The sequence below is a fragment of the Ictidomys tridecemlineatus genome, chromosome X (assembly GCF_052094955.1).
Source record: "Ictidomys tridecemlineatus isolate mIctTri1 chromosome X, mIctTri1.hap1, whole genome shotgun sequence".
NCBI lineage: Eukaryota > Metazoa > Chordata > Mammalia > Rodentia > Sciuridae > Ictidomys > Ictidomys tridecemlineatus.
In genome coordinates this window covers 21,099,420-21,122,875 of record NC_135493.1, presented here as the reverse complement: position 1 = coordinate 21,122,875, position 23,456 = coordinate 21,099,420, and the positions used below count along the sequence as shown (strand labels likewise).

The window sequence follows — 23,456 nt, the reverse complement described above, 5'->3', positions numbered from 1 at the left end:
CTGCCTGTGTCTGTTTATTTTCCTTAAGATACCATTTGCTTCCATGAATAGTGGCAGGAGTTGTTGGTTTGAATTAAAAATTCTCTTCCAATTAAAAATTCTCTTCCAACTTTCTCTGGGCTATAAAGAGATGAAGTACTGGTAAAGGATATAAGTGAAGAGAACAGCTAAGCAAGAATAAGAACTGTGACAGATATTTCTGCACATGATAAAGCATCAACTTGGAGTAAGTTCTACAGTTTAGTTACACAGATACATGCACAGGGAATTACTTACCTATAAATGATACTACCTATTAAATTCAAATATAAATTTGAGAACCTAGAGAGAAAAGGACACTTTAGAGCAGAAAAGGACCTTCATATGGTCCAAGAAATTAAGGAACAAGGAGATTCCATTAGTGTCCTAACCCCTAATCATCTCTATAGTTGGCACTGAAAAAAAGTAGCCAGTAATGTACTCCATAGCTCTGAAACTTAGTTGAATGTTTTGGAAAATAATGCTAAGAAAAACATGCTAGGGCTTATGCTTCAGGCAGGCTGGTTTTTTAGAACTTTGTTTAAAGCAGTTTTTTAAGTCACAAGCTACATCCCCAGTATGAAAGCATATCATCAATGCTAGAGACTCATTTATAGCAAGGGGCGTGGTATTAAATGAAATGTGGGGATGGATCAATATAAGTCCATCTCTGGGAAAAATCTTATGAAATGAAATAAAAACAGTGAAATCAAAAGAGTGTGCAGTCTAGTTGGTCACCATGGTGCGTGCCTGCATCCCAGCCTCTCCAGGGACTGAGGCAGGAAGATCGTGAATTCAAAGCCAGCCTCAGCAATTTAGTGATGTCCTGAGCAGTTTAGCAAGACCCTGTCTCAAAATAAAATATAAAGAAGAACTGGGAATGTGGCTCATTGGTTAAATGACCCTGTATTCAATCTCTGATACCATAAAAAAGAAAAGAAAAAAGAAAAAGAAAAAAAGTATGCAGTCTATTATTTGTCAATGACTAAGTTGCTAAGTCAAAACAGAACTAGTGTGGATCATTAAGTTTGTGGATTTAAATGTCAAGTAAAGACTGGTTTAACTGATATTCTAACTGTCCCTTTTGCACCCCTAGAGGACAGGTAGCCAAGAATAAGAACTGTGACAGATATTTCTGTAGATGATTAAGCTTTGACTTAGGGTAATGTTCTATGGTGTAGTTACACATATATGTGTACAAGGAATTACTTACCTATAAATGAAGACTAAGACAATGTATATCCATAAAAAGAGATATGAGAATTGTTAAAGATTATATTTCTTCTGAATTGCCATATGTGAACAATTCCTCTCAGTTTGGTTGCTGTCCAGGGCACTTCACTATATTCCCATTCCTCAAGAAATAATAGTTCAGTCTGACTGGCGAGTGAAAACTGGTTTATACCTTTATACTGAGCCATAGAAGTGATAAAGTTCTAGCAAGGCAGAGGATTTTACTGAATGAATCAGGAGTACTTCATTCTACTGGACTGGGCAAGAGAAAACTGACCATATCTTACAATGCATTCCATAGACCAACCCAAGGAAAGGAGTCACAGAAAGGGAACCTAGCCAGTAGCCACTCATTTCTTATCATCATTGCCTTTTGTACTTACCTCTAATGGCTTTACATTCAGTCGTCCAGTCTTATCCAATGAGATCCGAGTATCCTTCCTCTGCATTGTTGCAATAGATGAGTATTTGGAGTGACCTATCCCACTTATTGATGCTCTTCTAAGGGCTTCTATGGTATGTCCAGTTCTAGCTAAACACTTCACTTGCAGTTTTTCAAGAGATTGTGTTTTTATAGAAATGACTCCTAAGTGTTCTGCGACAATGTGTGGATCAATATTGATTGGTTTTTTCCCATGGTGAGGAATTATTTTAATTGGGAGTTGCTCTTGAGGTAAATCTTGATATGACTCTTTTTTCTCTAGCCTAGTATCCATTTTAACAGCACGTTCATGTGTCTTTTCAATAATTCGACCAATGTCCAGACTGCCAAAGAGATTGGCATAAACATTTTTTGAGGTAAATATTTCTTGTGGGCAATTTAAAATTTTATTAATAATCAAAGAAGCCACCTTATTAGGGAAGAAATTTGTATTTTTTATATCATAATAGAGTTCTTCAGGTGTTCCACACTGTTGTAGTATATGATTATATAAAGAATCAACAACCTGAGAAATAATTTCTATACTTTCTGAATTTAATTGTTCTTCAGGATCAGCAGGTATGACACTGATATTATTTCTGGCAATTTCATCTATCACAGATTTTGTCAAATGAGATGCAATTCTATTTAACTCAGGTTTTGATAAGTTTTTAGCATCTTTGTTTGAGGTAGTTGGCAACTTGGCTATTTTGGCCAAGAACAAGGCCAACATTTCCTCTAAAATTGTGGCATCTAACACACCATTTTTTATGAATGAAGGCTTTTCCTTTGACCTAAGGTTATCAATTATCTTAACCACTTTTTCCATAATTGTGGCAGCTTCCAGAACTAATTCTGAACTTGATGGTTCTTCCTCCACTTGAGGATGAAATTCAGAATTGGAAATTTCCTTCACCATTAAATATCCTATTATGTCAGAGAGCATATTGCTTTTACCCATTAAGTCTTTATACATTGCAACATGTGAACCAGATTGCTTTAAAACAGTATTATAAACAGAAGTAACTACTTTTTCAATAGTTGCACTGTCTGCTAAAGATATAGTATGTGCTTCGTTGGCCTGTGGTACAACTTTAATCTGACTTTTAGACATATATTCTTGGAATGAGTTTAATATTTTTGAAGTTATATTTTGCACTTCATCATTCATATAATTTTCTGGCTCACTATCCACATTTGGAAACACAGATAAAATCTTTGATAAAAATTTTACAGCGATTTCTTCTATTATGTTAAAAGGCAATTCATAAGCCAACAGTTGTGGAAGCTGAGGAAATTCAGTAGTTTGGATAACAGATTTAAGGATATTTTCAACAACATTGTCAACTTCTGTACACTGTTGTGGAGTTAGCTCTCGAGAAAAATAGTTTTGCAACTGATTGCCAGCCATTTCTTGCACAACTAAATTAACTATAGTTTCTGAAAGCATTCTGCATCCACTGGTGAAACAATTTTGTATGCTCTCTTGAGACACAAATTGAGACAAGAGATTATTATAAATAGTCTGAACCACTAATTGAACAATTTCATCATCATTAGGATGTAAGGATTCTACATACTGTACAATCATATGTTCATCTTTGGAGATCTCTGTCATAATTGTATTTACTAACTTCATTTGAAGGAAATTTAGTTCTGTGGATGAATAATCAGATTCTCCTGCTTTAGTGTTCAAGAAAATTTTCGAAAGGAGAGAAGAAGTTACACTTTCTAAAAATTCATAAGGTAGCATTATGGTATATGGACAAGATGTCTGGCATTCTTTGTAGGCTTTTTGGGACACTTTTTGAATCCTTCTCACAAACTCCTTTGATTCTAAAGGCAAACATACTGAAGCTGGAACCTGGTTGCAAAGTAGCATGTTTACCTGATGCTGAAGTAGTTCTTCTATTACTGCATTGGCTAACCTTTTTGCTACAATTTCACTGTTTCTATTTATGTCCTTACAAATGCATTCTTGAGATCTATATTCCTGCAAAATATTGCATATAGAGGAATGAACAACTTTATTGACAAGCATTTTATCAATTGATGGTGTTTGAGCCATTAAAGTTTTCCTATCTGAAAAAGGCATGTGAGTTACAGGTGGTATTCTATGTGTGAATGGTATTTTGTCCATAATTATCATTTTTATCTCTGATGGTCCTTTAGCCACAGATGTTTCTTTCTGCCTAAGAGATACTTTATGAACTGATGGAACTTTATCTGCAGTTGGGATGGACTGATTTCCCTGATCTGGGTTTAGTATTTTAATTTGAGCATCTGAAAACTCCTTTAATAGGGAATCAATCAGTTTCATAGCTGTAACATGGAGCTCATCTTTATTTATATCACTGGTTATATTTTTACATGCATCATCTGTGCCTGGTGAGGAATGAAATATCAACTTATTAACTATTTCAAAGATAACATCTTCTAAAAAGTTGGCAGGCAAAATCCCAGGATTTTTTCCTGGTAGGTCCAGAGAATCGACTGGTTTACTCAGTTTACTTTTAGTCTCTTCATCTTTACATTTCTCATTCCTTTCCTTGGGGGCTGGAGCATCTTGGCTAGCTGAATTTGTTGACACAGGCTGTACCAAATCCCTACCAGCCTCTTGAGTTACATGTGCTTCTTTATCATCTAGGCAGCTTTGGAATGTTGAATCATCGATTGGTCCTTGAAAAGAAGATGTTTCTATAATGTTGCTGTAAATACTTTCAGTGATATTTTTTTGAACTTGTTTAGGATGGAAGATTGGTTTGTCATCTATAACTTTGTAAGCTGGAGAATGTCTCCTCTTCTCTTTCACCTTGGACTTCCGAGATAATAATTCAAAAGATACATCCTCTTTTTTGAATGTACCTTCTCTTTCTTCATTATTCTTTTTATCATCTATTTTAAAATCTAGTTCCAGTAGAACATTCTTATTTTTCTTGTCAATGGTAGCAGGTGAAAAATGTTGGTATATCTCATCATCATGCCCTTTCTCATCTTCTCTACTGGAACTTTCCTTTTTACCCCTTTTATTTTTATATGCCACACCTCCATCTAACTCTGATTCTATGGTGGTTACTTTGTTCTTCATTATACTAGTTATAGCAGTACATATTGGCTCATGGATGCTGCCTTTTTTCATTGATGTGTCTTCCTTTATGAAATCCTCTTTTACAATACATGTTCCTGTATATATCTTTGAAGTGTCCATTTTGTTTTTCAGGCCTGAGGTAGATGGTTGTTCTGGTGAATAAATTGGGTTCTCCTTTAAGCTTCTGTTTATCTTTGTAAAGGATTTATATGGCAGGCATTGAACTTTTTGGATGATGTTATCCACATCCAGAAATGAAAAGATGGTGGAAGACCAGTCTCCCCAAAAAAGTGGTTGAATTTTAAAAGCAGAGATTGCATTCTTAGCTAAAGCAGCAATCATCTCTGCAACAATTTTACTGCTATCATCTTTCTGAACATTGTTAGGCCTGTATAGTTCCATGACTTGTTCATACACAGAATCAGATACTTTATCAACTATCTCTTTATCTATTGGTGGACAAGAAAATGTTTCTTCGGCATTCTCTAGAACTTTAACTTCACTTTTCTTAAATTCCCCTATCAGGATATTTGCAAAATTTATAGCCATGCCTACAAGTTGGTCTTCTGACATTTCTTTGTCCTTAGGATTTTTAGAAATACTTTGGAGAGTAGAAAACTTGTGAACAAGGTCAATTATAACATCTTCCAAAAATGAAGCAGAATACACAGAAGTCTCCTGTGGTAAGGACGAGGTTTTTTCCTTAACAGAATTTGAGAGTTCAATGGCGTAGTTATTTTCAGGTAAGTTATTTGAAGATGATTCTTCATCATATAAAAATGGCCGGAGATGGTGGTCTACAATTTCCTTCATAATGAAACCAGCTATTTTCTCAAGGAATGACCCTCCCCTTTGGCATACATCTTTCTGTGTGTCAGCTTGAAATTTAATTTTTTTCATATTGTTACATATGGAGTCAACAAAGTCCTCAATTACATCTAATTGTATACTTTCTGCATACTCTTCTGCAGTGGCAAGTCTAATCTGATGTTCAGAAATTTCTGTTATGATTTCATCAGTCAATTTTGAAGCTGCACCCACAAAATCATAATCTGGTGACACTTCTTCCTCTTTTAGTTCAGTTTCAGTCACAGATGAAGGGAATATATATGCTAGCAGCTTGTAAATCATATCTTCTAAAAGGGCACGAGGCAAAACAGTGATGCATGATGGTAAGATATGGCCATCATCATTGATGATACTGAGCACATTTCTGATGATGTTCTCCTCTTGCAGAGAGGTGTAAGATGACATTGCAAATTCTCCTGAAATTAATGCTTCCACCTGATAATCATAAATTTCTCCTAATAGCAAACAATATATCTGCCTTCCAAAATTGGTGATATTACTTTTTATGGCACTATAGACATGAATTAGAGATTTATATTCATCTAATATTTTCTCATAAATTAGGTTAACAGTTTTTTGAACCATTTCTTTATATTCTTCTGAAAGATACAGATTTTCATCCAAGTTATCTATAACTAAAATCTCCGATGCATTGAACTCTGACACAATCGATCTTACTAACGCTGTAGCAATATCAGTAATGTTGGCTGTTGCCAAGAGACTATGTGAGAATACATAAAGGATTTTGCATAAAACCTCAGAAATTACTTCCTCCAAAAAGGCAGCTGAATTTATAATGAAAGACAGTTCTCTTTTTTTAGAATCTCTTGCTTCGTGTTTATAAGTTTGATCAAGAGTGCCTGGAGGGAGAGTTTTATCTTCTGGTAAAAATGACTGAAGGTGATGGTTAAATATTTCTTTTATTATATAACTTGCTATTTTTGTAACAGGCATGTTACTTATGTCTTTTTTGTCTTTTGTAAGGGAGTGGTACAGATTTGAATGAGAAATATCAGTATAAATGGCATCTACCATAGCCTGAATATCTTTTTCTGAAACTATATGTTGTTTTTCACATCCATGTTTAGTGATGCATATTGCATGTTTAGAAATTATTGACATGATTTTGTCAGTCAGTCCCATAATTGTGTTACTTAAGTCCAACTGCAAGAGTTCTGGATCTTCTGCACTGAAGTCCAGTGGACTTATCTGAGATAAAACCTTGGTGACTATTTTTTCCAAATGTGTGTGTGATAATATGGTGGTGTATGTTGTAGAAGTCTGTCTTTGCAATCTTGATTTAGTAATATTGTCATGAACTCTTTTTATCAAAACATCAATATTGAGTCTTGAATATGATTTAAAAGGAAGCTTTGCCACAAGATCTGGATGAATTTGGAAATCAACAACTTCATCCAGGATAATTTTAGTTATCCTCTCAGACAATTTCATTGTGTCACTGAGAAAATCCTTATCAGGTGATGGTTCTAATTCATATTCTTGTAAAACTTTGCTATACACTGTGTCAGTAATTTTAAGGATTACATCTCTATCTACTGTTGGCAGACATAATTGTTCCTGAACATTTTCTAGGATGATAACTTGGGCTTTTGAGAACTCTTCTGTTATCAAATATATGAGTTCTTCAGATGTTTCTAAAAGTTCATTTTCTGAATTTGTAACTGATTTTGTTTGCACAATGCCTAACACTCTATGGAATATTTTTCTTAAAACCCCACAGATCACATCTTCCAAAAAGACGGAGGGGTAAGCATTGGAAAACCTCTGTTGCCTTCTTGCATCATTGACATATGTACATGTTGAAGGAGATGATAGATTTTTATACACAAATGGATGAAGATGTTGTTGGCAGATATTTTTAATGATAAAACCTGCTATTCTATCAATAAGAACCTCATTACTACTTGTGATATTGTGCTCAATTTCTTCTTGAGACCCAGAGTTTTGCAAAATATTTCTGAATACTGAATCAATGAGATGCTGAGCGTCATCATCTGAATAAACAGAGTCAGTATCTCTATCTTTTGAAAATCGAATTTCATGTTGGGAAATTTTTCCCTTAATGTCATTGATTAGTTTTGAAGAGAATTCATTGACATTAATTTGTGATCTGTCTTCTGGAGTTTCTGCAGATGAAAGCATGCACAAAGAAGGAGGAAAAATTCTAGATAGTAGTACTTTGATTAGGTCTTCTAAAAATGTGTATGGTAGCATGGTGTTATATGGAGATAAACGCTGGGTTGGCTTTGTAGATTTACTGATCCCACTAAAGATGTTCTGAATAACATTCTGTACTGTTAAAGTAGCATAGGAAGATGCTGACAAATCCCCAGAAAACAGTGGATGGAAAAGATATCCAGAAATATCTTCCACAATTAAATTGGTAAGATGTTCTGCAAAAAGTTCACTGTCTTTGAGTTGTTTATTAACAGTTTCAGGATCCAGCCCATATTGTTTCAGAACATTCTTATAGACTGAATTGACAAGTTCATCCACAGTGTCTGTATCTATAGTAGGAAAAGAGTGTTTTTGATCATCACGAAGAATATAGATTTTAGCTTTGCTAAAATGTTTATTAATTGAGTTTACCAATTTTTGGGTCATTTTATCCAGTTCAGTCTCAGTGTTATAGTTTGGGTTGAAGATTCTTGATAAAAGCCTGCCAACAACTTCTTCTACAAATGCATTAGGATAAAAACTCATACCTAGTGATGATGGAGTCTTGCAGTGTCTTTGTGGTTGTGTGACTTCACTGAGAACCTCTTTAACCATATTAGATATTTCATCCAATGGGGTCTTCAAATGAGGTAAGGCATCTCCACACAAAAAGGGCTGAAGATGATTTTCAATGATCTCTTGAATAATAAGACTAGCCATTTGGTCAACCAGAATTGGGCTTTGGCTTGCTATGATTTTCTGTATTGACACAAGAGAATCATACATCTGCATAATATTACCATAAATAGAATCCACCATATTTTGGAGGTTACTTTCCATATATAAATTTTGACAATCATATTTAGTGAGCCAAATCTTATGCTTTGAAATGGACAGCATAACTTTATTTATTATACAAGTGGATATTTCATCAAAATCTGAAGTCATTAGATTATTCCCCAAGCGTGAAGCCTTGCTGGATAGAGGAAGGAGTTGAAATAATAGCTTTCTAATGACATCTTCTAAAAATGAGTGTGATAGCATGGTAGTATAACCTGGTGAATGTTGAACTTGGTAATTAAGTTCTTTCAGGTTATTTTGAAGTTTTTGCAGTATGTTTTCTGCTTTGAGAGGGCAGTATGAATTAGGTGTGAGATTTTCTAGAAGGTACAGTGGGAGTTGGTAGTCTAAAATCTCTATCAGTATGCCATTTGTTATCTGTTCTGCTATTGATGTAATAGCATGGGTCAGATTATCACCACAGGCCACTTGCAATTCATATTCCCATAAAACATCATTATAAACTGAATCAACAATCTTACTCACAATTTCTTTAGAGACTGATGGAAAATAGATCTTTTCTTCAACATCCCGTAGAACAGTGACTTGAGCATTATTAAACTTATTCACCACGGAGTTCACCCCTAATGCATTCATCTCATTGAGCTGGATCTCAGTGATATTTACATTTTTGGCCCACAATGAGGTATAGAAGCTAAGAAAAATTCCTGAAATTATTTCTTCCAAAAATGTGGCAGAATAAACTCCTATTACATTCATTGCCTTTTTTCCTGGTCTTCGAAGAGGAGGTAGACAAGAGGATTTTCTTGGAATATGCCTACTAAAAGGGGCTTGTATTTTGGGAAAAATCTCCCTGACATTATTGAATGCCCCTATTAAAGGCTTGTTGTCATCACTTTTGACCTTTGCAGAGCCTTTACCCTGCCTTGATTCATTTAATCCTGGCCTTTTTGTTTTTGGAAAACTGGAAAATGTCTCTCTTGTCTCATATGTTAAATGTTTTTTTGCAAAGATTGGACTTCTCAGAGGTTGCTGTACATTGTGTGACAGTTTTTCCATTAAGGATTTTACCAAATTATGGGAAATGATACTAACCATGGATTCTTGATCTATTTCTTCCAGATTTTCCAAAAGGTTTGACATGTCATATCCTTCAAATGGTGAGCGTACATTCTGAAGTATGTTGAACAGTTGACATTCAGCTGATATTTCATCAGAAAGAGGGTCACTTTTAAAAGAGTTGTTAGGTGCACATTCTTCCAACAGTATTGTAATAAGTTTTTCACATACAACATTTAGAAGAAAAGCAGATTTGGGAGAGAGCATTAGGTTTTCTCTGGGTGTGCTATGACTTTGCTGATTACTTAGAGATGGGTACATTGTCATTGCTATTTGACCAGAATCCATATCCCAATTTGGACATTTGTCTGATAAAAACAAATCTAAAACAATATTAAAAATTTTATTGACTACTATTTTGGATTCACGAGTTTTTAGGCTACCAATCAGGGTGCCTAATTTACATGCCAGAGAATTCAGCTTACTTTTCTGTATGAGTTGGTCCATTCGAGGAATAAGAACTGATTTCCAATCTCTGGGGCCTATCTGTCTTTTCATACTTCTGGTTTTGTTATGAATGGTCTCACTACAGCTTGTAAGCGTGGACAATGACTTATTTCTTCCTTTGCTGTCAGACTGCTCATTTATTCCCATATCTTTGGACAGAACATGAATCACTCCTATTAAGAGATTCTGAAAGACATTCTTGAAGTCTGTTACATCTACTCTTGGGCAGTAAATATATTTGATTTTTCGAGAAACCATTTGTTGCCTAATGTCTACCTTTAAAATATCACTCTTAAGAAGGATTTGAATAATGATTTCAGAAATGTTTAAGGCAAGTTTTCTGATAGATATTGACCGACTTTCAAACAGTTGGGAATGAATTAAAATAATCTTGTTAAGAGATGCATTTTGGCTTTCTAGGGATTTCTGTCTTGTTTCACTGTCTTGGTTGCAATCAGAAATTCTTGAAAGTATATATGAAATAACCAATTTTGTGAGATGCTCACAAAATTCATTAAGTGAAAAATCACTGTTTATGCTCCTTAGAGGTTGTTTTGATTCATATTTTTTCCTTAACAGTGTGGAAGCATTAGATACTTTTTCATCCTGAGGACCTTAAAAGAAAAAAAAACATTGATTGCTATTTTTAACAAGCAAAATATGGACCATTAAAAGCACTGGCAATATTTTATATATGAATTTCACCTCACTTAAGAAATAGAAAAACCTAGTCCAGAAAAAAAAACTGTTTTGTTTTTTCAAATCTCTTTTTCCCATCTGTGGAATCCTTACTTCAGCTAGGAAGTTAAGAAGAGAGCCCAGCAGAGTTCAAATCTCTAAGTGCTGGTTTCTTCCTTGAATAACTATATTGCTTTAAGGAAGCTGGAAATCCAGAGGCAGAGAAATGATTTCTAGCTTTAGTGTTGATATGCCTTAGTTAGACTCTAGTGATTTGTTTGTTTGTTTTTGGATTTGAACTCAGGGGCACTTGGCCACTGAGCCACATCCCCAGCCAATTTTGTATTTTATGTAGAGAGAGGGTCTCACTGAGTTGCTTAGCATCTTGCTTTTGCTGAGGCTGGCTTTGAACTCATGATCCTCCTGCCTCAGGCCTCCCAAGCCACTGGGATTATAGGCATGTGCCACTTCACCTGTCTAGATTCCAATTATCTTTAGAGACAACACAATTCTTTTTTTTTATAGTTTATTTTTTTAATTTTTTTATTTTTTTATTGGTTGTTCAAAACATTACAAAGCTCTTGACATATCATATTTCATACATTAGATTCAAGTGGGTTATGAACTCCCATTTTTACTCCAAATACAGATTGCAGAATCACATCGCTTACACATCCACATTTTTACATAATGCCATATTAGTAACTGTTGTATTCTGCTACCTTTCCTATCCTCTACTATCCCCCTCCCCTCCCCTCCCATCTTCTCTCTCTACCCCATCTACTGTAATTCATTTCTCTCTTTGTTTTTTCCCATTCCCCTCACAACCTCTTATATGTAATTTTGTATAACAATGAGGATCTCCCTTCATTTCCATGCAATTTCCCTTTTCTCTCCCTTTCCCTCCCACCTCATGTCTCTGTTTAAGGTTAATCTTTTCCTCCTGCTCTTCCTCCCTGCTCTGACAACACAATTCTTGAAAAATGTTTGGGCTAGGCAATTAATTATCCAATTTAACATATGTTGAATCGAACTAAATGAAAACTGATATTCAAAGGTTTTTGAAAAACAAATGTGGCTAGTTTATAAACCTCAATCCAGTATGTGCATGTAAAATGCAGAAAGGGAGTGCAAATACCATTTTTGCAAGCATGGGTTTAAAGTATCATGCCTAAAAAGAACTTAAGATAGGCACTGGAAAACGAGCAGAACCAGAAGTTTAATGCCACTGGTCTTAAACTCTGTCAAGAATAAAGGTAATGACAACTATGCACCTCAAAAAAATTGGATGATTACTTTGTCCCCAATTATTTGTACATGAGTTATTACTATACATTATTGTAATCAGACTTTTTTTAAAGGAACTTAAAAAAACCCCTTAGAACTTTTTCAAAAAGTTATTTATGTATTTATATTTTAGGAATTGCCTCTAGAGCAGTTGTATGTACCACACAAAGAAACTTGTCTCATCATTTCATAGACATCCCTCATGTCCAACCATAATCTCCTGCTTTAAATTATGTCAATTTAATCACATCTGTAGATGGGTAAAACTGAACAACAGCTCTCCAAATGACAATTATGTGAATGCATAATGTATTTTCTTTTAGCATACTGTCCAGATGAAGAACAAGTAGATAAAGAGCTGCCTCAAATGCAAGACTATTAAAGAGAAACAGTGAATGCAGCTTCTCAGAGGTGAGGGTAGTAAGAAATTATTAATTTTTAAAAATTAAAATTCTGAATTCTTAAAATGATCATTGATTTTGTTTTCTAAAATTATGCCAACTTTTTATAGTTCGTATCTTACTCACCTGTGGCTTCAAACTTCTTAAAATGTGTGATCACAGATGTAGTAATATATCTTGCTATTAGATGGATTTCATTAGGTCCCAGTTCTTGGTCTGTAAAGGCAACGACTTGAACCTCTTTGAAAGCTGTGATTTCTTCTAAACTTGGAGACTTATTTTTCCACTTGTCCAGTAAAGTGAAGTTTCTGCTTGTTTCAAGGCTTTTGTTTTCCTTTTCAGTTTTATAGCCAATCCTTTCTCTCCAAATTTTCAGCAAACTTTTCTTCTCATCCTTTTGTTCTTTAGATATAACAAATGAAGCCTTCTCCTTTGATACCAAAAATGACTTCATTGTTTCCATATTTTCATTAGTGTGAGTGAGTGATCCTGGAAGGTCATAACTCAACAGTATGCTATTGACAATATTTTCTGCAGCTAAACCTATTTTGAGTGAAGAAACAGTTGTCTGTATTTTATTTGAGTAAAGCATTCTTTGATTTTCACCTTCTTCCATTTTTGTGAAGCACAAGGTGTGTTCCAGTGCTGATTGTTCGGGGACACCAGATTTCTGAGATAGTTTTGGCAAGACACTGTCTTTAAGGAAATGGGTGTTTCCTTTTATGGATTGATTAAAATGTCTGAGGTCTTGTGCTTCACTTCTAGAACATGATGGTTTAACTTCTCTTTCAATCTTTTTCATTGCATCTGTAGTTTTATTTATGTCTCCTGCAGAATATCTCACATACATAGGGGACTTTGAGGAAGCTCTGCCCTTTCTTCTATCTTCCTCTGAATAAAACACCAAGCCAGATGTCTGTGAAGGATTATCCCTTGGGCTAAGTCCATTTGGTGTTGAGGTGAGCATTTCCACACCATTTGAGGATTTGGCCCAATTAACAGTGTAAGCATTTTCAGTTCCTCGGAGTAGATGTTCTTTGGGATGATTTTTGATCAATGATTCATAGAAATGGGTACACTGCTCCATCAAAGTGCTGATAATCTGACTTGTCACAGTATTTTCTTCAAGTGCATGAATCGAAGATGGTTCCACTTGCTGTTTTTCTTTGTCTGTCTTGTTCTTAATTATTCCCAGCATGTCATTCACAGTATTAACAGCATAAGTAAGCAATTCTGAATGGAATGAATATAACTGCCGAAGGGTATCCTGTATATTTTCCTGAGAAATCATAGTATTTGACTTAGAGTCATGAGGAAACTTACTTAATGGTTGTAATTTTGGCAACAGTTTTTTCATTGATGGTTTCTGTTGACCAGCAAGGAAGTTTTCAATAGGCATTTTCACAATTTCAGAAAAAGCATATGTAGAGACATGCTTAAACTGTAAGTCTGCAAATGACTCTAAGATATTTAGAACTCCTTCAATGATCTCTTGAGCAATTTTGTGGCAGGATCCCAAATAAATTTTGTCTTTTAATTCTGTGTTATAGATTGATGCATCATTGCTATTGTTAGTTCTTACTAGAGTTTGTCTTTTGCTTACTTGAATTTCTTTACTTTCTGTTGTGAGTACCTGATTCAAGAAACACAACTTTAATTTTTCAAATAATATTTCAACAATTTCATGGCTAAATATATTAATTTGTTTTTGGAAATCCTCAGTTCCTGCAGAGGCTCTTCTAAAATTATGGTACCTGCTTTCACAAGTCTCAAGAGGTGCCAAATTTAAAAGTGAAATGGACTGCTCTAATTCTTTTGCTTTTATTAGAATTTCATTCAAAACAGTCTCAGCTACCACCAACAGGTTACATTTTTCATTTTTCATGTCGCTTGATTCTGTTTGCCATATATCAAACATTTGTTTAAAAATAACTTCTTTAGGAAAAATTTTTTCTAGCTGTGAAGAAACATTTTCCAAAGAAAAACGTGCTTCTGGGTTTGAAAGAGAAATTGTAGTTAAATTCTTCTGTGAAAGTTTGAATTTATCTGGCTGTGAGCCTTTTGTTGGATTCACCAAATTGTTCTTGGTTGCATATAATCCTTCCAGAATATTATTGACTATTTCACTTGCTGTCATGAGTCGATTGAGGGGTAAAGCTTTTGTATTTATTGTTGCTCTATTTTGCTTCACCTTTTGAAATTCATTCACAATTGTTTCCAGAATTGTACAAACTATATTGATGGCATGCATTTTTAGTTCTTCAGGGGGAAGTTTTGTTTTCACTAATGAATTTTGGGCATCTTCTGTTGAGACTGGGTGTTGTGGCCCAGTGGCTAACTTAGACTGGCTGCCTCGTGGAAGCTTCTCTGTAGAACTTGACTTGGTCTTGCTTTTTGCCTTACCACCACTAGGTCTGGACAGTGGTTTGGTCCCAAATTTAGACACAGAGATAGCTTTTGATTTTGTTTTAAAATTTTTTCTAATACCTGGTCCAGGGCTGCCCTTAGGACCAGCTTTAGAACTGCATGGCCTTTGAGGTGGTGTTTCATCAGACTGATGGCTAGGGGATGAACTTTCATCTAGATTTAGCCAAACAAAATTTGTGATCTTTTGGAGAATCATTTGGACCAACTCATTGCCTACATGTAGTGGAGAAAGTTCCAATAGTGTGGTTTCCAACAAAATGACACTTTTGAAGTCTGTGAAAGAATAAACTTGTGATGTTACACATTCAGGGGGAGGACTTCTTTTTTCTGCTTGTTTCAATCCCCTAAAGCATGATGGCTTCATTGGTGATTCATCACTGCCAGGTATTTCCAATTCTCTTTTGCTGTCCTTATTTTCATACAAGGTTGTCACAACTATTGAGAACATTTTTCCATAAACACATTCAACAATGTCATTTGTGACTCTGCTTATTTGTGACAGCAAGGGTTTTTTTCGTACTGCTGTTGTTTTAATTTTAGAATCAGTTGTACAGTGGGAGAGTTCACCAGATGGAGACCCATGGTCTATGTCTTCCATTACCCTTTGATATGCCTTCTTTAAAATGTCCTTTACTGAACCTAATACAGCAGGTGTTTTCTCCTGTCCAGATTCTCTATTTCTAAATATTTCCTCTAGAATTCTTCCAAGATTCTCTTCTTCTGATATGATTTGGTTTTGATTTGGGCATTTTGAAATGAGAGACAATTCAGAGTTGAAGTCCATCTTTCTTTGTCCTGGCAATATTTCATTTTGTACAGCCAATTGAGTAATGACATCAGAGTTCTGTTTTGAATAAAAACTACTGTCCTTTGAAGATAGTTTTTTGTTCAGATTCTTCAAGATATTGTTGATGGTTTCATTTGCAATGATGTTTTCTTGAAATAAAGCATTATTTGAATATGAATATGTCTTTTGGATTTCTAGGTCTATGTCACTTTTAATAAGCATCAAAATGGTACTGGCAATGATATCAGCATATTCCTTAAGACTGCCTTGTGATACATGAATTGTGTGTCCATGCCTTTCTTTGTAACTGTCAAATGTGTAATTTGTGGCCTCTTGACTGAGAATGGTTTTATCTGTAGATATTTTCAGGATGCTTACATCTGATGGCATTTGCTTTGATTCAAGAAAGACCCTGTCATTTTGTTTATAATTTGTAATTTCAGGGCTAACAAATGATTTTCCCCCATTCTGGGGATTAAAGGTAAGTAGTGACTGTATTCTCTCTGTGACAAATACATTTAGCCTATTAAAAATAGTTTTTGTAATGAAGTAAGCATTTCCCTCACATGGGTCAGGGGTAAATGGCTTGGTATCATGTTTTTTCAGTATAGTTGTCTGACTATCATCAGAGAAAGCTGATTTCAACAATGTATCTCTTCTTGAAAATGGAAATCTCTGCTTTTTCCTTTCGTGTGTTGGGTCCATAACAAGTGATTGTTGACATTCTGCTGTTGGAAATTCACCACACAATGTCAGGGATGATCTCACAGAATCCTTCGCCTGTATGCCAAGCATCACAGCAGAACTAAGATTTTTAAGAACAATATCCACCATATCATTGGAAATCATAGTAACACATGAATTAGGAACTAAAGTCATTTGAATATCCTTATTTGCATACTTGGGGACAATTCCAGAATTTGTTTCTAGATACCTCCCACCTACATTATATTTAACACTTGGCACAAAATATGATAAATTATTCTCCTCAAGTGTTTTCTCACAAATGTCACTTAAAATTCTTTCAATGCTGTCTAGTATTTGAAACTGAAGTTTTTTTCGATAGTTACTCTTCTTGAATAGTTTTTCCACAACATTTTCTGGCTGGCTTGGATCAGTCTTCCTGCCAGCTGTATTTTCTATGTGCTTGCCTTTAGTAGATATGATATCTAATGTTGTGTTAACAATCTGACTTGTAATACTTCCAGAAACTACATTATGACTCAAGACTGGATTTTTTACTTCTTTGTCTAACATATGTTTGATTCCCTGCAAAATATGTCTAGTCAGTTGTGTTGCATACATACTTAATTGAGAGCCAGTCAATTGACATATTGAGGTTGTCTTTTGTGACTTTTTATGATCCACTGAACAACTGGAGACTTGATCATCAGAACATGAATCTTCATTTGATAAACATGATTGGCTGGTCACTTCCTTCTGTAAAGGGAAAGTCATTGGAACTGTGAAGTTGATCTGAGGATAAAAGAGAGATTTTACTTTGGAAGTAACAAATGCTTCTAAATTTGTCAATACTGACTGTATAATATCTTCAACTACATTTGTTCTGGTCACTTTGCCAATATTGAATCTGGTCTGAAGAGTACATGAATTTCTATCCAGTATGGTAGAAAAAGCAGAGGACTTTCCTCCACTGGTGTATTCATGAAAAGATACATTTGATGGAATGGTGATAGTGTTATACCTATTTTCACATGCATTTCTATCTGTCATGGTAGCAGAGTAAAGTTTTTGAAATATGATTCTAATAATACCATCTGCAACAATGGTTACATCTGCTTCTGACACTAAATGAGCCATCTTTTTCTCCAGAGCTCTAACAGATGTTTGAGCAAATGGCTCATCACCATAAAGGATGTCACGTAAACGGGACTGTGGCAAAGAAAGTGCATTTAATTGATCAATTAAGTCATTCTGAAAAATTTCATTCAAAATATTTCTTATAATTGGCACAGCTGGGGACTTCTGTGGCTCTTTGAGTTCTATTTCAATTTTTTTCAATATTCTTTCTAGTTCCTGTTGTTCAAAAGAATCAGATTTAGCTTCTAATTCTAGTGGTCTTTGCTTCCCAGCACTTTCTTTCTCTGTGTCTGCATTATCTTCTAGATATGATTCTGGTCCAGCTCCACCAGGAAGAAAATTTCCATAGATTGGCCTGTATCTGTAACTCTCATTGTCTTTCTCTTCTGGTTCAGTTTTATCACACGAATCTGGAAGCATTCCATCTAAAACTAAATTGACTAGCTTCTTAAGCATTTGTTTCTCTTGTAGTGGGTTGTGTACACATGTTTCCAAATCTGGCAAGCTCACATTTAATTCAGTTTGGATAGCCTTCAAAATAGCACTTGCTATCTTCTTTGTATGCATTTGTAAAGCAGAATGCAATCGTTCTTCATGTGTACTGGCCCCTATGTTGGTACTTTCATTTTCCCAGTCCATCTTGTTGCTCTTTTTATTTCCATTGATTATAGAACCCAGAGTTTTAAAATTTTTATTGACAAACCCTTCTAGTTTAACAAAAACTGATTCAAGGATATCTAAAGTCTTGACTTTTGATTTATCTGAATACTTTTCTTTTGCACTCCCGGTTTTGGGGGCAGCAGTTTTTCTGTTATTGGCAGTCACCTCTTGACTGTCTTGCCTATTTACACCAGACATCAGGGTGGAGATGATGTTAGAGCACCTGTTCATTTCCTCAATAAGTGAAAAAAAGGATAGACTGTCAGTGTCATTGTACTTGGAGATATCTTTAAATTCAGAATATATGAAACTGCTATTCTCAGTGCTACATAACTTCCTAATGATATCTTCTAGAATTGATTGAGAAATCTGCTGTATGTCAGGATCCAATGCAGTGGTCATTCTCAAATCAATCCACTCTCTGTTTGACTCATCAGATGAGAGAGGATGAAGTTGGTCTCCTGCAAGCTTGCATAACATGTCATATAAGGTATCTTCAATTCTATCTAGTATTTGTAATCCAGCATTTTCGTGAACTTCTTTTTGTGTAGGAGGCCAATGAAAAGGAGAAAATGTTTGTTGATCAATGTCAGCAGTTCCACATAAGAATTTAGACCTTAGCTCCTTTGAAGGCAGTAGAGTATTGCTTTTATCTGTCACTCCACTTAACACCTCACAAATACAAGTTACTAATGAACTTGTCATAATGTTATTGCTTAGCTTCATAACAGCAGAGTCTAATTCTTTCTCAGTGTTAAGAGGAAATTCTGTATCCTTAAAGTTTCTGGGAAGTCCCCTTATTCTAAGATTTTGATTTTTCTTATTACATTTTAGTCCTTTCTGGATACCATCCAGTACAATTTTTACCACTTTGGTTGCATATGTACTAACAAGAGGTTGAAAAAAAGATTTCTTGCCAGGTGCAGCACTGCTTCCTGGTTTTAAGCATTTTTGCAATTTTGGACTAATAAATGAGCTCAACTTCTTAAAAATTGTGTGAGTAATCTTATCAGTAATATGAACTATAGGTTCAGATGTTGATATGCTTTCTTCATGTTCTAATTGGGGATACCTTGTTGAGTCTTTACCAAGTGCAGATAAAAATATCATCTTCTTTTTACTCTCCAACCATATTTCTAGTGGCTCTTTATTTGGTACATCGGAGATAAATACAGAAGTTTGGTGTAATGATTTGGTGGCACTGGTGATGTGACTAGAACTCATGTGAAGTATTTTTAATACAGCATCTGCTAACTCTTCAGCTACTGTGTGGATTTCGGTTGCAGAGAACAACTGATCCATCCATTCTTGATGTGATAAAACTTGTGGTTTTCCTGAGGTAAGCAGTGAAGCTTCTTGACCATTTTTATTGGCCAGGTAACCAAGGGACAGAGAAGGTATGTCTTTAAGCACTTCTGTTAAAGTACTTGTTATTACATTCTCTGAGGCTATTTCTATTTTATGCTTTTCATCTTGGCTGAAAATCCAAATGTCTTTCTTCAAACATGGCTTGTCCTTGAGAAAATCTGTATTGTTAAAAGCTGGAAGGTCAGTACTTATCCTCCAGACTTGAAATACTTCTTTGCCTGGACAAGCAGATGTTGTAGGTAAGTCGATATTTCTTTTGTATTCAAGATCATCATTTCCTCTTTTTGACCAGTGATCAGGAAATTGTCCTTGTGATTTTCCTTTTTCATGCTTGATAGATGAAATCAGCACATTTTCCACAATATTGTTTATTTCTTCATTTTCGTCTTCAGAATAAAGGACCATACCAGGAACATTAATAGGTGTAAGTAGTTGCCCATATCTAGGACCATCAGCTACTCTAGTGCCAGTGAGCCTGTTCTCTTCTTCAGGGTCAGAAAGCCCGCTCAGTCTGGAGCATCTATTTATTTGGACATCTCTTTCCCTTGACTTCTGATGCAACTGAGTTAAGATATCATCAAGTACCTGAAGGGTGAATACTGTTTCTTCAGTTGCAGTAAGCCTTTCATTATTAAGTCCAATTTGTATATAATCTAGTATAGTGCTGATTGCTTCCTCTATGTGACCAAACAGAGAAGATTGGGACAAAATATTTGACACTAAATTTTGTAAAATGGCTGCATCAGGTTCAGTACTGGATTTTCTTATGCTGGAAATCTTTCTCTGAAGGAGAGAACATGTTGGATCTTTTGTGTGTTGCTGATAAGCATGTTTGGGTGTGACTTGAAGGTGAACAAATTCATTTTGCTTGGAAGATGCAAGGGCCTTTAGCTTTTCTAAAATCACACGAATCAGATCGTCTGCAATATCACGCATGTTCTCCAAAGTACAAGGCAGTGAATTATTTAAAGATTTTTCTTTTGGTGAAATGAAATATTCTCCACTAGGTGTTAAGTCTGATTTAAAGTGGACTGACACATTTTCTTGGGAAAATACCTCAGAACATTTTTTCTCAATTGCATGCTGTAGCTTCCCAAGCACGTTTTCCACAATTTCAGAAGCTGCTGAGGAGATATTGACATTAGAGATTATTTGTTTTGTGTTGGCATCAGTGTGGTTAACAGAATCTTCAGCCATAGTAGAGGTGAGTGTAGGAATGGTCTGGGTTAAATCAGACATCATTTCTCGAAAAATGTTTTCTAAAGTCAACTCAGTTTCCTCTTTTAGGTAATATTTAAAGTTAACAAAAATATCCTTTAACTCCTGCATCTCATTTACAACATTTGCTTTTTCATCAGAAGATTCTAAGTCATCCGTTTTTATAGCAGCATCCTTAGGTATCTTGGTGCCTGCTTTACTTGGTACAAAAAGGTCACTATTGGATTCACAGACTTTCACCTTGGGGTGGTCAAAGGTCTCACTATAATCACTTTCAAGGGCTATATGTTTTTTTTTCTTCTGATGACTTTTTTCCACAAATTTTATTTCTGTGTCAGCAGATGAGAATTTTGAAGGTGTGGGTAGGTTCTCCATTGACCTGTTAGGTACCTTTGCAAAGGGCTCTGCCTGAAATGTCATATTTGGTTCGTATACCAATATTTCACTGCATGTGCTACAGCATCTTGAACTATCTGAAGATAGGGAAGAGCCATAAGACTTTAAGCATGTATTATTTTTTATCCTTTCTTCATAATTTGTGACGACTGGGTATAATATACTGGTCACTGCAGCCACAACCCATGTCATTATATTATGAATTATAGTGTTCAGTTCTTCATAAGTTACCTGGAAGAGAAGTGAGCAGGAATACAACAAAAATCAAATACAATTGTTCTCTGTGTCAGAGAAAGGGGTAAACTTTAATTCTGTATGTTAATGTGCAGCTAGAATAGTCATGTATATATAGAGACAATATGAAAGGGTATTTTTAGAACCTCAGATTAATTTCAACTGGTTTATTTTCTATGGCTGTAATCTATTCTTTGATTCAAAAGCCCTTGGAAATTTTATTTTAGTATTTATTACTGGAGATAAATTGGCTTTCTGGGAAAAGCCAGATAGATGTCTAAACTCATACCAAACAAATGCTTTGGTGAGAAATAAAATTGCATTTATGATCCGGGCAATATTTCATAAAAATACAAATAAGATTACCTCAAAAAACTATTTCATGAAGCAGATTTGCAGTCAAAATTGTGTTCATGTCACAGCTGACACGGCCCATGGGTAGATGCAAAGTGTATTTTTAAAACTCTGCATCTGTTCATGTTATTGTTATAGATATATTTTGGGAACATAAAAATCCTCTTGCCTATATTAAATAGTAAGTTTTTAAAGTTGTTTTTACACTCAACACAGCTAGGCCAAGAGAGATTAACTGTTGTAGGAACTCTGTTTTTCAAGGTTTGAACACAAGTCAAAGGCAGCAAAGGCCAGGTGCCGGACATTTGGGCAGCACAGGTAATGATAGAATCCCTATAATGTGGTTATTGCCTACACCCTCTTTCTCCCCAGAGTTGGTTCCAACCAACATTCAAAGGAAAATTTACACTTTGTTATATTTTTTACATACTCTCTCTTGATCTCCTGTCAAAGGGTTGCAAGCCAACTCAATGGAGAGTCATTTCATTCCACTTTAATTACCAAATACCTCAATGCACTTTTATTGTAATAAAATACATGACATAAACTTTACCATATTACTACTTTAAAGTGTATAGTTCAGCAGCATTATGTACATTCACAATGCTGTGCAACAGTCATCACTATCTAGTTCTTTTATTGCATTTTTTAACCTGCTACCCAGACTGGAAAATGGCAATTGAGTTGGAAAAATATACTTTGGGATGACAGTATATAGTTTAAAAATACTTTTTTAGAGAAACATATTCTAAATCAAACACTTCTAAGAATAACATCTAAATATTAATAAGAAAGTCACTCACCTTCTTGGTCTAATTTTTCTAAATCTATTCCAAAATACATAAGCTAAGAATTTCAATATATATTATTTGGTTATTACCAGAGGTCATGTGCATCATTCTTACATTTAATTTTTTTTAATTGTCAATGAACCTTTATTTTATTTATTTATATGCAGTGCTGAGAATCAAATCCAGTGTCTCACACATGCCAGGCAAGTAAGTGCTCTACCACGGATCCACAATCCCAGCTGTCATATCTACATTTTTACTCTTAGCATAGTTGAGAAGAAGCATTTCCAACTTTGATTGAAAAAATATAGGCATTCTTAGACATTTTTCATTAAGTGAAATGTGATAAATAGAATTTGCTTTTTCAGTTGATTTTCATCACAAAACTGAGAAATACCTTTTGGTGATAGTGTGTATTTGTGTTTATCACATGGTCTATGAATTGAATAGACATGTATGAAAAAGTGTGAGAGAATGTATGCCAATCCTCTGTATCCTCCTCCCCTACATGTTTGCTTTCTAGCCCCTGAGTTGGGTCTCATCACCCTCTTAGCTTGCAATAGTCCAAGTTTCAGCTCTCAGGTGACCAGGTTCTTTCTTTTGGTGGAGTAGCCAAACTACATTCATTTTACTCCCAGGAAAAGTAAGAGACAGATTTCAAGTATCATGGCTCAGTCTTGAGCAAGGTCTGTAAAGGCATTTCCCTTAATGGAGTGCATTTTTGGTATTTGATGCTTTTCCTGTGATGGATGAACCTCCTAAGGCTACCCCAACCTACCCTCCTCACTCCCCTGCCCTAAGGGCAAACATCTTCTTTTATAAATAACTATGGACCACTGCAAAACCCAAGATTAACTGAGAATGAAAATCAAGGAAGAGA

At 35.1% G+C, this 23,456-nt stretch overlaps 1 protein-coding gene across 1 annotated transcript in view; it reads right to left on the bottom strand.

Moving 5' to 3' along the window:
* The window catches only part of LOC120889419 (fibrous sheath-interacting protein 2-like), an 89,049-nt gene that overhangs the window by 12,256 nt on the left and 53,337 nt on the right, over positions 1-23,456 (bottom strand). The window contains exons 13-14 of the mRNA XM_078034212.1: positions 12,647-21,082; positions 1,635-10,768 (exon numbers count right to left, since the gene is read on the bottom strand). Of these exons, the coding sequence (XP_077890338.1) occupies positions 1,635-10,768; positions 12,647-21,082 (17,570 nt within the window). The remainder of the gene's footprint in view (positions 1-1,634; positions 10,769-12,646; positions 21,083-23,456) is intronic.